Source organism: Marmota monax, unplaced genomic scaffold (assembly GCF_021218885.2).
Source record: "Marmota monax isolate L192 unplaced genomic scaffold, Marmota_monax_Labrador192_F-V1.1 WCK01_AAM20220418_F8-fsc00125, whole genome shotgun sequence".
In the NCBI taxonomy this organism is placed as follows: domain Eukaryota; kingdom Metazoa; phylum Chordata; class Mammalia; order Rodentia; family Sciuridae; genus Marmota; species Marmota monax.
The window spans coordinates 12,610,682-12,625,639 of NW_026695235.1; the positions used below are offsets into that span (position 1 = coordinate 12,610,682).

Consider the following 14,958-nt stretch of genomic DNA (forward strand, 5'->3'; position numbering starts at 1 on the left):
ACCAGCGAGCAAACAGGACGGAGTTAGAGACGGAGGAGAAGGTCCAGGAGGCGCCAAGAGACATTGACAAATGGAAAGAAAGATGCATAAAACCAGAGACTGCACTTTTAAAATCCTGCCAAACTCAGAACAAGGGAAAATCTTAGAGAAATAGAGCAAATAAAATTAAATATATGAAAATGAATAATAACAAAATATCAAAACTATCATAGTCTGTAAATAGACAAAAATGTCTGATCATGAGAAAGAATCGTGTCTTTACGCCAACACAACTGGGATTTTAGATGAGAAGGTTCCCAGGAACCTACGGCCACTGAGATGACCACAAAGAAGAGCAGGAGTGTGGGCAGGCCAGGACCCGAGGCTCCACCTGGGCTGTCACTTCACCGCCATCAGGGCATCGCTGCCATCAGGAAGACAGTGACCGACCTGGGCATTTGTTCAGGAAAGAAAGCCCCGACGTCCACTCAGATGCACAGGGGCTGACCACGGGGAGCTCAGCGCCCAGTGTGAACAGTGAGGGCGACAAACAGCCCCTTTCGCTTCCTGCCTGAGTGGACGCCCCTCTCCCCTCCTGTCTCACGGCTCAGCCAGGAGTTCCAGCGCTGGGGGACAGACGTGGTGAGGCCTCCCGCCCTCTCCTGGCCCCACAGGGACAGCTGTTGGCTTGTCCTGAGGCCGGCTGTGAGTGGTTGCAGCTGCCTCTGAAAGGCTGAGGATCTTCCTTGCACACGGACTTCGTTAAAGTCTTCAGCAGGAGTGACGTTGGGTGGTTAGATGCTTCATGTGCATCTATGTGAATAAGGTGCGACCCACCTGGCCATTCCTACGGTGTGCACGGCCACCTCCCTGGAAGGAACTCCACGTGTCGTGGGGAGCTGCCTCTCTAACCTGTGGTCACCGTCAGTTTGCTGTGGGGGAACCTGCATCTAAACCATCAGGAAGACGGAACGTTTCTTTTCCTATAAAGACTCCACCAAAACCTCACGAAGCCGGGTGTAGCTCCGTGGGAGAGCGCTTGCCAGGCCCTGGGCTCTGCCCCAGCACCACCGAGGGCACCCCACACATGCACACATGCGCGTGCGCACACGCACACACACACCTGCCATAGCTCATGAACAAAGCCAGTGAGGATACAGGTCCTGAAATCAACATTCAGAGACCTGAGGCATTTCTGCACACTCCCGATAAAACCATCCAAAAGCAGAATGAATAGTCCCCACGACAGCAAAAAAATACTTAGGAGGGCTGGGATGTGGCATTGGTGAGTGCTGGCCTGCGTGCCCAGGCCCTGGGTTCAATCCCCAGCACCACAAAAGAAAAAAATCTCAAGGATAAGTTTACCCAAGGAAATGGAAGATGTGGCACTGACGGGTGAAGGGACCTGAAGACACAGAAGAACAGAAAGGGAAACAGCAAACTCAAACGGGACGGTCAGCACCGGTGGGAGTCCACGTTGCCCAGGCAACCCACAGCTGGGCAGTCCCTGAGCTCCAATCTTACTTTAAGAAAATCAGGAAAACGTGGTTTTCCTTTCTTGTAAAGACTCTGCCAAGGGTGAAGCCGGGTGTAGCTCCGTGGGAGAGCGTCTGCCAGCCTTGCCCAGATCCTAAAACCCCGTGGAACCCAGTATTCCCTGAGTCTCCCGAGGTCCAGAGCCCGAGCCGGTGGCACCACAGGTGACGCTACGATGATCCGAGGGACGCGCGGAGCATGAAGCAGAATAGGCACCAGACGTGAACCCCAGCCCTGGGTGAGGGTCGGCGGGGGGCACCCGAGCACGGGGGGAGGACTGTGCCGTCCATCGATGCACGGGGGACCACACCCAGCTTCGGCGGAGACCACTGAAGTCAAGAAGTGCCAGCAGCAGGGGCCTCATCTGGGGAAGCTCGGGAACAGGCAGAGAAGCCAGCAGAGGCCACGTGGCTGCCACCACAAGCACACAGGACGGGGCTAACGCCACCCTGCCCTGTGCCCAGGTGCCCGGCGTGCAGCCGCAGGACTGCCTGCCCAGCTGGGTTCTGGCGGCACTGGCCCGCCCCGTCCTTGGAGGCCCTGCTCCCTGTGGCTGGGGAGTGTCCCCTGCGCACCGTCCTCCACAGCATCCCCACAGCTCACCTTTGATCCTTGCAGGGCTCAGGCTCAGAGTTTGCCTTGAACCCCAGAAGACAGTCTGGACTTGTGCTCTCGGGAAATCCGGAACTGCTGGCCCCCGGGGACTCTGGCAAAAGGACTGAGGTGTTGTGCATGGCGAGAGGAGGTCAGCTTTGGGGGCCGGGCGGATGGTACGGTTCAGCTCATGTGGGAGATATCGCAAGAAAGTTTAAGGGCATCGACTGGGCTATGGGAGCCTTGAGCCAACCCCCGCGATGGTGCTCTGACAGGGACGATGGGTGGCAGCCGCAGGCAGGGGTGTGGCTGGGGGAGGGTCCCCGGGCCTGCCCGGGGCTGTGTATTTGGTGAGTGGAGCCCCTTCCCCAGCTGCTCTCCTGCCCAGTGTCCTGCCTCCCCTCAAGCCCCGAGGAGTGGTCAGCAGGCTGTGCTCGGAGGCCTCAGAAACCACGAGCCCCAATAACCCTTTCCTCCTCTAAAGTTGTCCTCATCGGGCCTTTGTGTCACAGTGGCAGAAGAGCTGACCAGCACAGCTGGAAATGAACGTGTCCATCTTGGCTTTGCTGAAGGACGGTTCCTAAAGGGTCACCACCCCACTGTCCTCTAACACGGCGGGACCCCGGAGTCAGACGGACAACATACGTCCACACATCCACAGGAACATGAATGACTGTTTTGAGGAAGCAGCCCCTCTCAAGAACACGTGCCCAGAGGGACAGTGACCAGTTTCACTCACCAACATGCAGATGACACAAAAGGAAGCCTCCCCACACACTTTCCCTCATTTGTAGAAGCAGAGTTTAGTGGGACTCATGGAGGTGGGAGGGGCTTAGACTTCTCTAGAAGTCAGGGGCGGCAGGGTGTTTGGTGGAGAGACGAGTAACTGCACTCACCGGAAAACACCAGGAGCATCTTGGGTGGCGGGATCACTCCCAGCCAAAACCTGGAAGGACCCAGGTCCCTGACTTTGGAAGATAATGGATAGAGAACACGCAGCAGGCTGCACTGTCACAGTTCACAACACAGGACAAAAGGGGTGACCGTGATGTCACAGCCAGGGGGCTTCCCAGGCAGTCCTGGAGGGAAGAGCTGAAGACAGAGGGCCAGGCGGACCAGGCCACGCTGACCAGGGGCAGAGAAGGAGGAACAGCAAGTGCTTCTTGGAGGAGGAAGGTTGGAACTCATCACTCAGGATCCTCAGAAAGTTCTGCAGCCTCAACCAGACACTCAGAGACAGAGCCTCCCCAAGCCCCAGATCATACCCAGCTGGACTATCCACCGAGCACAAGGGCAGAAAAAGGCGTTGAAGGTCATGCTACTGCTCAGACACACGTCGCTGTGTGCACAGCATGACACCCATGTTGACAAAGCTGCGGGAGGACGTGCTCCACTAAATCAGGGGCATGAGTCCAGAGAGAAGAAGACGAGGCCTTCAGGAATTAACTGTCCCCCACTGGAGAGGGACGCAGAGGATCCCACAGGACAGGGTGGGGAGCTCCAGGGGATGCCTGCGCCCAGGCCACGGGAACAGCCCACAGAGACAAGTGCAGCCGGCCGCCCCCCGGGTGTGTGCGCACCTCTCCGCCGAGGAGTGTGCAGAGGGTTTAGTGACAGGTGCACAGGAGAACAAGCAAACCACAGAAGCCACCACTGTCCCCTCCAGGAAGGGAAGGCAAACCAGAGCCAAGCCGCCCACGAGGGAGGACACTGAGCCCCCGCTGACCCTGCTCATGACCAACTGTCACCTGGAAGTCCCACGGATGCCAAGCTCTGAGGTGACCAGCACCAAGGCAGCGCTGCCATCCGGGGGTGGGGACGGGGACTCCCCCCGAGGCTCATGGCGAACAGAGGAGGAAGCCGGATCATATCAAGAATGGAAACTCAAGGACAGGCAGACGGCACAGGCCCTTCAGTAAGTGGGAGAAGCAGGAGGTGTTGGGGTGGACGTGCAGCAGGAGAGCTGGCCACCCCAGAGCTCGCAGACAGACCAGCAGGAGAGCACAGAGGGACGCTCCTGGCCAGGGCACCCTCGTCCCCTGGAGGAGCCGTAGGCTGGAGTGGCACAGCAAGTGCAAGCACCACAAAGTGAAAAGTCACACCAAAGGACAGACAGGGCAGAGGAGAAGCCGTGGTTCCCAGACCCGACTCCCCAGCAGCCAACCTCAGCCAGCCCAGGCACGCGCGGTGACACCGGCTTTCACAGCAGGAACACTCCCGCCAGTGACCGCCAGCACCAGCCACACTCGGACCTGGCGCTGCCCCAGGCCATGCCCACAGTGAACTGTTGTCAGCTGTGTTGACACAAACCCCGACACCAACAAGGAAAGGGAGGCCGTGCGACTCCTACAGGAAACACTCCGCGAGTATAAAACCCGCCCAGAGCTCCCACACCCCAGCTGGGCCTCAGCATGGCGCACACCTGCTGCACCAGAGCCTGTGTCATTGCTGCGTCCACCATGTCCATCTGCTCCAGCCACCGGGGCGGAGGCACCAGGGTCTGCTCACCCAGCCTGGGCCCCGACTCCTCCTGGCAGGTGGACGACTGCCCAGAGAGCTGCTGCGAGCCCCCCTGCTGCGCCCCCAGCTGCTGCCAGCCCAGCTGCTGCGCCCCAGCCCCCTGCCTGACCCTCCTCTGCACCCCAGTGAGCTGTGTGTCCAGACCCTGCTGCCAATCAGTCTGCACCAGCTCCTGCACCCCCTCCTGCTGCCAGCAGTCTAGCTGCCAGTCTGATTGCTCCAGCTGCTCCCCCTGCCAGCCAACCTGCTGTGTGTCCCTCTGCTGCAAGCCCGTGTGCTGTGTGCCCATCTGCTCTGGAGCCTCCTCCTCCTGCTGCCAGCAGTCTAGCTGCCAGTCTGACTGCTGCAGCTCCTCCCCCTGTCAGCCATCCTGCTGTGTGTCCCTCTGCTGCAAGCCCGTGTGCTGCAAGCCTGTGTGCTGTGTGCCCGTCTGCTCTGGAGCCTCCTCCTCCTGCTGCCAGCAGTCTAGCTGCCAGTCTGACTGCTGCAGCTCCTCCCCCTGCCAGCCGTCCTGCTGCGTGCCCGTCTGCTGCAAGCCCGTCTGCTGCTACAGACCCTCCTCCTGCGTGTCCCTGCTCTGCCGCCCCGTGTGCAGGCCCGCCTGCTGCGTGCCCGCCTCCTCCTGCTGTGCCTCCTCCTGCCAGCCCAGCTGCTGCCGCCCGGCCTGCTGTGGTGTCTCCTTGGGCCAGAGGTCCTGCTGCTGACCAGCCGTGTCCCCAGGCCAGTGGGCTCAGGTCCCTCCTCCCCACCCCCGGGTGTCCTGACCCCAGCCTGCAGGAGCTCACACAGAAGGACCAGCTCCTGCCCTTCCTCCCCCGTCCAGCCCAAGTCTGAGGCCTCAGCCCTCCCTGGCTGCTCTCCGGCCCCACCCATGGGAGAGCTGGCTGCTGCACCCCACTTCCTGCTCCAGGCCACCACCCTCCCCAGTCGGGACTGGGTCCTCCTGACCCTGCTCTTGTCCCCAGAAGTGCCACTCTCTGAACATCAATAAAGCTGTGCCCCACACTCTCTCTGCACTGATGGACACTGCAGGGGAGGGGCAGGGTGGGGACTGGGCCTCTCCCTCTGGGACCCTCCTCGCCTCACCAGCAGTGACGCTTGAGGTGACTGCACGTGATCTGGGGGTCCTGTCCTCCTCTGTGTTCTGCTGTTGCACTGTCCATGTCCTCTGGGACTCAGGCTCTGTGCACTGGTCACGCCCCCTGGACACCACGTCTTTCCGGGCCCAGGTGGGCAGCTGGGGTGGTGACCCCACAGCTATGCTGGAGGTCAGAGGTGAGGGGTCTCCAGCCTCGGCCCAGCACCCAGAGGGCTCCATCTGGGAAGTGAGCGTCCTGGGCCTTGCACGCCGTGGACACACACACATGCACACACACTCACGTGGGCACTCAGGGATGCCCAGGCCCCATCATGGAGGAGCTGCCAGGTGGGAGAACAGAGAGGCAGCCCCAGAGCCCACCTGGAGTTGGGGGGACACAGGGGCACAGGGAAGGCCATGGGCTCGGGAAGCCCGGGAAGCCCAGGAAGTGAGAGAAGGAAACAGTGTCCAGCCAGGGGCAGAGACGCATGGACACGCAGGGCCAGCTGCGCAGACAGGCCGCCCAGGCCAAGGGAGTCCGAGGACAGTCTCCTGAAGTACAGGGGCAGAGGGACACAGGGGGCAACTGTGCTGCACTGTCCCCCAGAGGCCCAGCCTCAACCTCTCCAAGGAGGGAGCCCACAGTCGCAGCACGACTCTTCATCCATCGCCGTTTGAGAAGGACACCGTCCCTGTCACTGCTGGGCCAAGGTGCGTGGCATTCTACGGGGAACTCCACGCTGTCTGCAGAGGACGGGCACGTCAGCCCTCGGGCTCGACCAGGCCAGCAGGGCTGCAAGAGTGTCCCTGCCCTGTCCCTTGTGCCCAGGGCCAGCCTTCACATTGTCCACAGCCCCAGGAGGCTCTTCCAGAAGGCAGGACGTGAAGCGCGAGCAGGACGTGGAGGAGATGGCCGAGCAGACCGCCCAGGCTGGCCCAGGCACCCAGCACAGGGCACAGACACCTGCAAGGCCGGGGGGGGGGACATCTTTTGACTCCAGTGTCCCAGGAGCTCAGGTCACTCTCTGGACACTAACTTGGTGGAACCGTGGCCCAGCTGAGGAAGACTGCAGTCATGACAATGCTACTTCAGAAAATGGTCACAACAACCCTCTGCAAGCTGGTGAATCACGCTTGTGTTTATTAAATAGGAAATTTTAAAAATTTAAAGAAACAGTCAGTGAAATGTGTCCACGTCGGATGGGACACAGAATCTACTCCTCAAGGAAACTCAATGAGCTCCACGTAGAACAGACTCAGCAGGATCCACACGGAGACGCATCAGGACCGCGTCACTGAAAGACGGAGAGGAAACCGGGGGGTGGCCAGACTCACAGCCGACCTGCCACCTGGGCCGGGGACCCGAGGGCGATGGAACGGCGGGTCAGGGTGCCGAGGGCCAGCATGGCCATGACGCCTCCGTCCAGCCACCTTCAGAAGTGAGGGAAGGCAAGACGTCAGGGACAAATGGAAGCCAGAGTCCTCCACCAGGAGACCTGACCTGTGGTCAGTGCTATTCCAGGCTGAGATAAAGGGGCCTAGAGATCACTGGCCCCCAGAGGAAGACATGGTGGTCAGCTGTGGGTCTGTGGGCACCCGGCCGCTCAGGAGCACCTGGGAGCCCTCTCCTGACCCCAGGTCAGCAGTGCTGCCTTCTTAGGTACGACTCGGTATTCTGAGCCTTCCCTCCCCCGGTCAGTCTGGCTCCAGGCCGGGCCTCCTGATCGCGCTTTTCTAGGGCCTTTTCGCTTTGCTGATTCTCACTGCGTCTCTCTGTCCTCGATTTCCTCGATCTGGGCCCGTCTTTATGCCCCTCTCCCCACTAGCTTCAGGGTCAGTTTGGACTCACTTTTTCTGGCTCGTTGAGGTGTGAACTTGGGATCTGGATTGAGACCCTGGGTCCTGGTGGACATTCACGGCCGCGGACCGCCCTCGGCACACAGCCCTGGCCGCCGCCCTCGGGTGGCTCCTGCTCCTTTCGCCCCTCAGGAGTCTCCTGACTTCTCCCTTACTTCCTCTTCGACCCCTGGCTGTTTGCGTGTCTGCTGTGGGATTCCCACATATTCCTGGATTTCCTGCTTTCCTTCTGTTTGGATTCCAGTGTCCTTCCACCGTGGTCAGAGAAGGTGCTTTGTCAGATCTCAGTCACGTCACACTCACTGAGGCAGCGCTGTGGCCTGACCCGTCTCCCCGGGGCGAGGAGGCGCAGGCTGTGGGAGGCCATCCTCGCCCGGGGTCTGAGTCACCTCCCGGGCTGGGTGACAGGCGCCTAGACACAGCCGTGTCAGAGCCTTCCCCACCCTTCTCCAGGTCCAGGGGTGTCCGTGCAGAGGCGTGCCTGGCCACTGCCCCGAAGACCCTTTGTCGCCCCTGACCTTGGGGTGCTGCCCCCCTTAACCTTCATTGGATGGGTTTTCCCGGGAATTTTTTGTTCCCCAATAAAAGCCCACTCCCTGGCGTGCTCTCTCTCCCTCTCGCTGGCCTCTTCTGTGACCTCACCAGGGCGTTAGGTGGCTGGAGGCAGGAGCTAGGAGAAGCGTCTGGAGCTGTGATAAGGTGATGAGAGTCCGTCTCTTTGACTCAAACTCACTAGCAGTTTCTATGCACCGAACCTTCTTTCAGGAAGCCCGCGCGGCCGCGTGGCAGCAGTCTGCGTGCTGCTGCTGGACGGAGAGTGTGCCGGGGCTCTGGGTCCCCCAGTTGCCTGTTTCTCAATGCGCTCCCCTGCCCTGGTTCGGTGCCGCCCCTTCTTGTTGGTGGAGATGGCCGTTGGAGTCCCCAGGTTGTGTGGAATCAGAACTGCCCTTTCTGCTCTGTATCTCCTGGGGCTTTCAGGTTGGGTACATAGATGTGAGCGATCATCATATCAACAGGAGAGACGGAGCCTCGTATTGGTATTCAAAGTCCTCATCTGTCTCCTAACAATTTTTGACTCGAATTACACTTTGTCTGGCTTTGTTATTGACAGTTGGCCCTCTTTGGGTTTCTGTAGACAAGTGCGCGGCCTGCAGTAGGTAAAGATGCTAAATCAGGGGTCAAAAGCACCCCTCAGAGGAAGAGCCCAGGACCTGCTGCCCTCAATGCTAAGTGTTCATTAAAGAGATATTTGAGTCCTTTAAAACTCTTCCCAAGAAATGGAACAGGAAGGAACACATTCTAACTCAGTTTATGAAGTCGGCATGGTCTCAACACCAAAACCAGAAAAACAACAAAAGAAAACCACGGACCCAACCCGATGAATATGGATTCAGAGACCCTCCACCAAACACCGCAAACCAAGCCCAGGGCAAAGCAGGGCCGGCGCCACCAAGCGGGCTTCCCCGGGGATCCAGAGCGTCCGACACGTGCAGACCCGTCCCGCACAGACCCTCTGACGGCACGGCTGGGAGCCCCGGGGGTCTCGCAGGATGCAGAGAGGCCAACGGAGCCACCTCCTCGGCAAGCACGGGCAGGAGAAGGTCCCCAACAGGAGGAGGGCACGGACGGAGAGCTCCAGCACACCCAGGGCGAGAGGCAGCTCAGCCCAGGAGCAGGACCAGGCCGCCTCCTGCCCCCTCCAGCGATTGTGCACCAAAGTGACCGGCAAAGCAAACAGGCAGAAAAGGAATGGAAGCCTCCAGGTTGGGAAGTCAGAATCGTGGCGCTCAAGGCCACCGCGGGGCAGGTGGCTGCAGAGCCACAGGACAAGACCCTCAGGGATGCCCCTGGAAGCCACAGCGAGACACCAACTCCTGCCCCCCGTGGTCACCGTGACCAAACACACAGCAGCTGGTGCTGACGAGGACGTGGAGAAGCAGAACCCTGCACGGTGCTGGTGGGGACGGAACAGCGCAGGTGCCACAGAAAATGGTCTGGCAGTCCCTCAGAAGGGCAGCGTGGAATGACCATATGACCCAGCAATTCCAGATATATATCCAAGCAACGGAAAAGAGACATTTAAACAAAGCTTGTACAAGAAGTTAGAGCAGCACCATTCACCCAGCCAAACAGTGAAGAGAACCAGGACCTGAACACTCATGAATAGATCCAAAGTGATTGTCCATGGTGTGGAATAGTACTCATCCAAGAAAAGGAAACGCGGCCTGACACAGGCTACCACACTGGATAAACCTGGAAAACATACATGAAGTGCCAAGAGCCAGACACAGAAGGCTCTGTGTTCTATGATTCCACTGACATGAAATGGGCAGAGTAGGAGGGTCCACAGGGACAGATGAGTGGCCACCAGGAGCTGGGTAGTGATGGCCTACGAGGGCAGGGCTTCTTGGGCAGGAGGAGAATGTTCCAGAACTAGATAGTGGCAACATTCTACACTTTACAGGGACAAAGTGGTAGACATCATGGTCGAGTCACCCCAGCTGAGGCTCCGGGAGGGGGCCGCACCCAGCGATACTGGACACACGAGCCTTTTCCACACCGCGGTCTTGCAGGCAGGACCTGCGAGACGGGTCATTGGCCACTCAGGGAGAAATTCCTTGCCCGAGGAACTGGGTGCTCTGAGTCCTGGGTCCGGCTCCTCTGCAGCTGCCCGTCCAGGTGGGTGGTCAGGGCCTCGGGCTGCCACCAGCCTCGCCCCTCGAGCCCTGGGCAGGTGTTTTCTGGTGGCTCCACGTGTTCCTTGGTGCCTCAGGAAGGCTCTTGGTGAACTGGTCACAGCAGTGTGGCCAACAGCAGCTCCTGCCCGTGTCCAGTGCCTGGCCAGTGGCCAGGCCTCGAGGGTCCCTCAGCCGTGGTTGGATCTCCGCGAGCCCCGAGCCTTGCCGCCTGGCGCTGTGTGTGGCCGCAGCATCCAGGGCTCACGCTCCCTTTGCTTTCCCTCCTGAGGGAGGCAGGTGCCCGGGGAGGGCTGGGGCTGAGTGTCCACGGCAGGCCGTCTGGGAGCAGGCTGTGCCCAGGTCTCCGCGAGGCCCTTGTCAGCCAGAGAGGGTTCTCGGTGCAAGAGCATCTTCACCAGAAGGAGCTGCTCAGGATCCCTCTTCCCCTGGGGTCACCAGGGGTCAGCGGCGGCCCAGAGCCCCTGGCAGCCCATGCTGGCCAGGCTGCCCCTGCTGCCCACGGGAGTGGTGGCCCGGGCTGGGCGTCACCCCCACATCCTGGGCCCGCGGATCTCACCTCAGTGGCTCCGAGGCAGGTCCCGTCGCGGGGCAGGGTCCTCAGGGGACTTCTGAGCTCTGGTCTCCCCAGGTTTGTCCCAGGGTCCACTCTTAGTCTCTGCCTGCCTTTGCATGGTCCTCGTGTCCCCAGCCCTGTCCTGTGTGCTGACCACTGCTGACTCCACAGACGGGGCCTGGCCCATGCGTGTCCTAACCATCTGACCCCTTCTCCTCAGCTGCAGACATCTTGAAACACTGGCCCTGGGAGGAACTGTCCACTGCCTGTGCTGGGCCCGGGATCTGGGAGGGGGCATGCTGACTGTCCCCACCCTGGGTCAGGGCTACTCTGCCAGGCTGACCCCCTGGGCACAGGCCTGGGCCACAACACATCCCTCCAGCTCCTCCACCCACCTCGCTCCACACCACCTCCTGCTGGTCACCTCCATCCTCAGGTGCTGACCCAGGACCGCCATGCCATGACAGTGACCACAGGCTCTGGGGAGGCTCAAGGGCCAGACGGACAGACTGGTCTGTGCCCAGGTCTCACTGTCCTGATGCAGAGATGTCCAAGGAGCCCTGGCCTCCCTGGAATGTCCATCTCCACGGGGACGAGGTCTCCCTGTCCTTGCTGCCCACAGCAGCATCAGATCACAGAGACCAGCCACAGGGAGGGCCACCCTCGCCTGGGCTTCTCCCCAACCCAGGAGGCTCCACAGGCCAGGCTGGTCCACTGCGCACAGAGGCCAAGGACACACAGAACGTGTCCCCGGGGCCAGGAGCCAACACCAGATGCCCTGGCAGGGGCTCACGAGGGGCACGGTCAGCCCCCAAAGCAGCACCTTCCTTCCAGGTGACCCAGGGGACTCAGCAGGGCAGCAGCTCTGCCAGCACCAAAGGGGGTTTACGAGCTGAGCCCTAATGAGGGGCCTCAGGCGCCAACACCAACCAGGAAAGGGAAGGGCGCGGCTGGGCCTCCTGCTGGCCCCTGGACGGGTATAAAGGCCAGAGCCCTGAGTCCTCACACACTCACACACTCACACACACATCCACACCCACCCTCCTCCAGCACACCCACCCACACACCCACCCCCTCCAGCACACCCACCATGGCCGCCTCCACCATGTCCGTCTGCTCCAGCGACCTGAGCTATGGCAGCCGCGTCTGCCAGCCCGGCTCCTGGGATTCCTGCCCCGACTGCTCCTGGCAGGTGGACGACTGCCCAGAGAGCTGCTGCCAGCCCCCCTGCTGCACCCCCAGCTGCTGCCAGCCCAGCTGCTGCGCCCCAGCCCCCCGCCTGACCCTCCTCTGCACCCCAGTGAGCTGTGTGTCCAGACCCTGCTGCCAATCAGTCTGCACCAGCTCCTGCACCCCCTCCTGCTGCCAGCAGTCTAGCTGCCAGTCTGATTGCTGCAGCTGCTCCCCCTGCCAGCCGTCCTGCTGTGTGTCCCTCTGCTGCAAGCCCGTGTGCTGCAAGCCCGTGTGCTGTGTGCCCGTCTGCTCTGGAGCCTCCTCCTCCTGCTGCCAGCAGTCTAGCTGCCAGTCTGACTGCTGCAGCTCCTCCCCCTGCCAGCCGTCCTGCTGCGTGCCCGTCTGCTGCAAGCCCGTCTGCTGCTACAGACCCTCCTCCTGCGTGTCCCTGCTCTGCCGCCCCGTGTGCAGGCCCGCCTGCTGCGTGCCCGCCTCCTCCTGCTGTGCCTCCTCCTGCCAGCCCAGCTGCTGCCGCCCGGCCTGCTGTGGTGTCTCCTTGGGCCAGAGGTCCTGCTGCTGACCAGCCGTGTCCCCAGGCCAGTGGGCTCAGGTCCCTCCTCCCCACCCCCGGGTGTCCTGACCCCAGCCTGCAGGAGCTCACACAGAAGGACCAGCTCCTGCCCTTCCTCCCCCGTCCAGCCCAAGTCTGAGGCCTCAGCCCTCCCTGGCTGCTCTCCAGCCCCACCCATGGGAGAGCTGGCTGCTGCACCCCACTTCCTGCTCCAGGCCACCACCCTCCCCAGTCGGGACTGTGTCTTGCTGACCCTGCTCTTGTCCCCAGAAGTGCCACTCTCTGAACATCAATAAAGCCTGTGCCCCACACTCTCTCTGCACTGATGGACACTGCAGGGGAGGGGCAGGGTGGGGACTTGTTCTGAAGAGGGGTGGCCGTCCCTTTGACCTGTCTGGCCCCTGGAGGACGGGCTCAGGGCCAGCCTGGATATCTGCAGACTCGGAACTCCCCGGGGGACAAGCAGCAATGTGGGGGTGTTTTCCAGAACATGCAAAGGCGGATCGACCATCAGCTGGCCTCTGGGCAAAGGAGGTCGTCTGTGAAAACAGTCGGCGCCCTGAGAAGCCTTGAGCAAAGCTGGATGGGGCCCTTCAGGGATGAAGGGTTTTGAAAGACCCCCCAATGTTCTGGGCATCTAGGAGGCCCTAGGCCCACCCACAGAGGGGCACATGCTCAGGGAGACCTGGGCAGCTCTCACAGTCCCCTGGGGCTGACCTTCAAGCTCTGATCAAGCAGGACGTGGAGGAGATGGCCCAGCAAACCGCCCAGGCTGGCCCAGGCGCCCAGCACAGGGCACAGCCAGCTGCAGAGCGGGGGGGGGGGGTCATCTGTTGACTCCACTGTCCCAGGAGCTCAGGTCACTCTCTGGACACTAACTCAGTGGAACAGTAGCCCAGCTGAGGAAGACTGCAGTCATGACAATGCTACTTCAGAAAATGGTCACAACAACCCTCTGCAAGCCCCAAACCAGCAGCCACAAACTGCACAGGAGGGAATCTGATGTCCGGGACTTTCCCATTTTAATATTCACGGAACAGCTTTCAGCGAAAGTCATGGGGCAGGTCAGGGAGCAGGACCTGTCACAGAGAAGTAAAAACCAGGAGAGAAACTGTCCCTGAGGAGACGCAGAAATGGTGCTTTTAAAGTAAGGCTCTGAACGCAACGAAAACCACCCTGAGGTCCCACCTCCCTCCAGGCAGAATGGCCGTCATCCAGAGCAGAGGCAATAGTGAGTGCTGATGAGGGTGGGGAAAGGCCCCACTGCTGGTGGGACTGATGGTGGTGCGACCCCTCTGCAGAGCAGAATGCAGACGCCTCAGAAAACCAGGAATGGGGCCACCATTTGACCCAGGGTCCACTCCTAGGTTGATACCCCAAGGACTTAAATCAGCACACTGCAGTGGCTCAGCCACATCAGGGTTTACAGCAGCTCAACTCACAACAGCTGAGCTACGGAACCAGCCAGGTGCCCTGCAACAGGTGGATGGCTAAAGAAACATGGGACACATGCACAATGGAGACTCAGCCTTAGGAAAGAATGAAATTATGGCATTTGGTGGAGAGCAACTGGAGACTATCACACTAAGTGAAATAAACCAATCCCAAAGCCAAAGGCCAAATGTCCTCTCTGATGCATGGAAGCTGACTCACAGTAGGAGCTGGGGGGAGGAGTGGAGGGTCCCTGGGTTGGATGGGGGAGGGGGAGGGAGGGGGGTGGGAACAGGAAAGACAGGAGAAAGAAGGGGACATAACTTTCCTGTGTTCATGGATGAGTGTGTGGACAGTCTAACTCCACGTGAGGTACCACCACAAAATGGGAAGTCACGCATCATCACGTATGTGCGCTATGTCCAAATACAGTCTACTCATGTATAACCCAAAGTATTTACAAAGGAGAAAAGTTATAAATAGTCTCTAGAAATAAAGTAAGTCCCTTAAACATACTCAGGAAACTGAAATCTAACTATGGACACAGAAGTGAAAGAATCCAGGAGAATGATGTTCCACCCAATATAGAGAATGTCAATAAAGAGAGAGGGAGGGAGGGAGAGGGAGAGGGGGAGGGAGAGGGAGAGGGATGGAGAGGGAGAGGGAGAGAGGGAGAGGGAGGGAGAGGGGGAGGGAGAGGGAGGGAGAGGGGGAGGGAGAGGGAGAGGGATGGAGAGAGGGAGGGAGAGAGGGAGAGGGACAGGGAGAGGGAGGGAGAAGGAGAGAGGGAGAGGGAGAGGGAGGGAGGGAGAGGGGAGGGAGGGAGAGGGGGAGAGGGAGAGGGGGAGAGAGGGAGGGAGGGAGAAAGGGAGAGGGAGAGGGAGAAGGAGGGAGGGAGAGGGAGAGGGGGAGAGGGGGAGGGAGGGAGAGGGAGGGAGAGGGAGAAGGAGGGAGGGAGAGGGAGAGA

At 60.4% G+C, this 14,958-nt stretch overlaps 2 protein-coding genes across 2 annotated transcripts; both read left to right on the forward strand.

The window, feature by feature from the left end:
• The first annotated feature begins 4,520 nt into the window (after positions 1-4,520).
• LOC124089265 (keratin-associated protein 10-8-like) lies at positions 4,521-5,640 on the forward strand. The gene has a single exon (XM_046439261.2). It carries the CDS (start codon positions 4,521-4,523, stop codon positions 5,331-5,333), a length of 813 nt encoding a protein of 270 aa, XP_046295217.1. The 3' UTR covers positions 5,334-5,640.
• A 6,232-nt stretch (positions 5,641-11,872) lies between these two features.
• LOC124089266 (keratin-associated protein 10-8-like) lies at positions 11,873-12,862 on the forward strand. The gene has a single exon (XM_046439262.2). The coding sequence runs from the start codon at positions 11,907-11,909 to the stop codon at positions 12,567-12,569; it is 663 nt and encodes a 220-aa protein (XP_046295218.1). The 5' UTR covers positions 11,873-11,906; the 3' UTR covers positions 12,570-12,862.
• Positions 12,863-14,958: the final 2,096 nt, after the last annotated feature.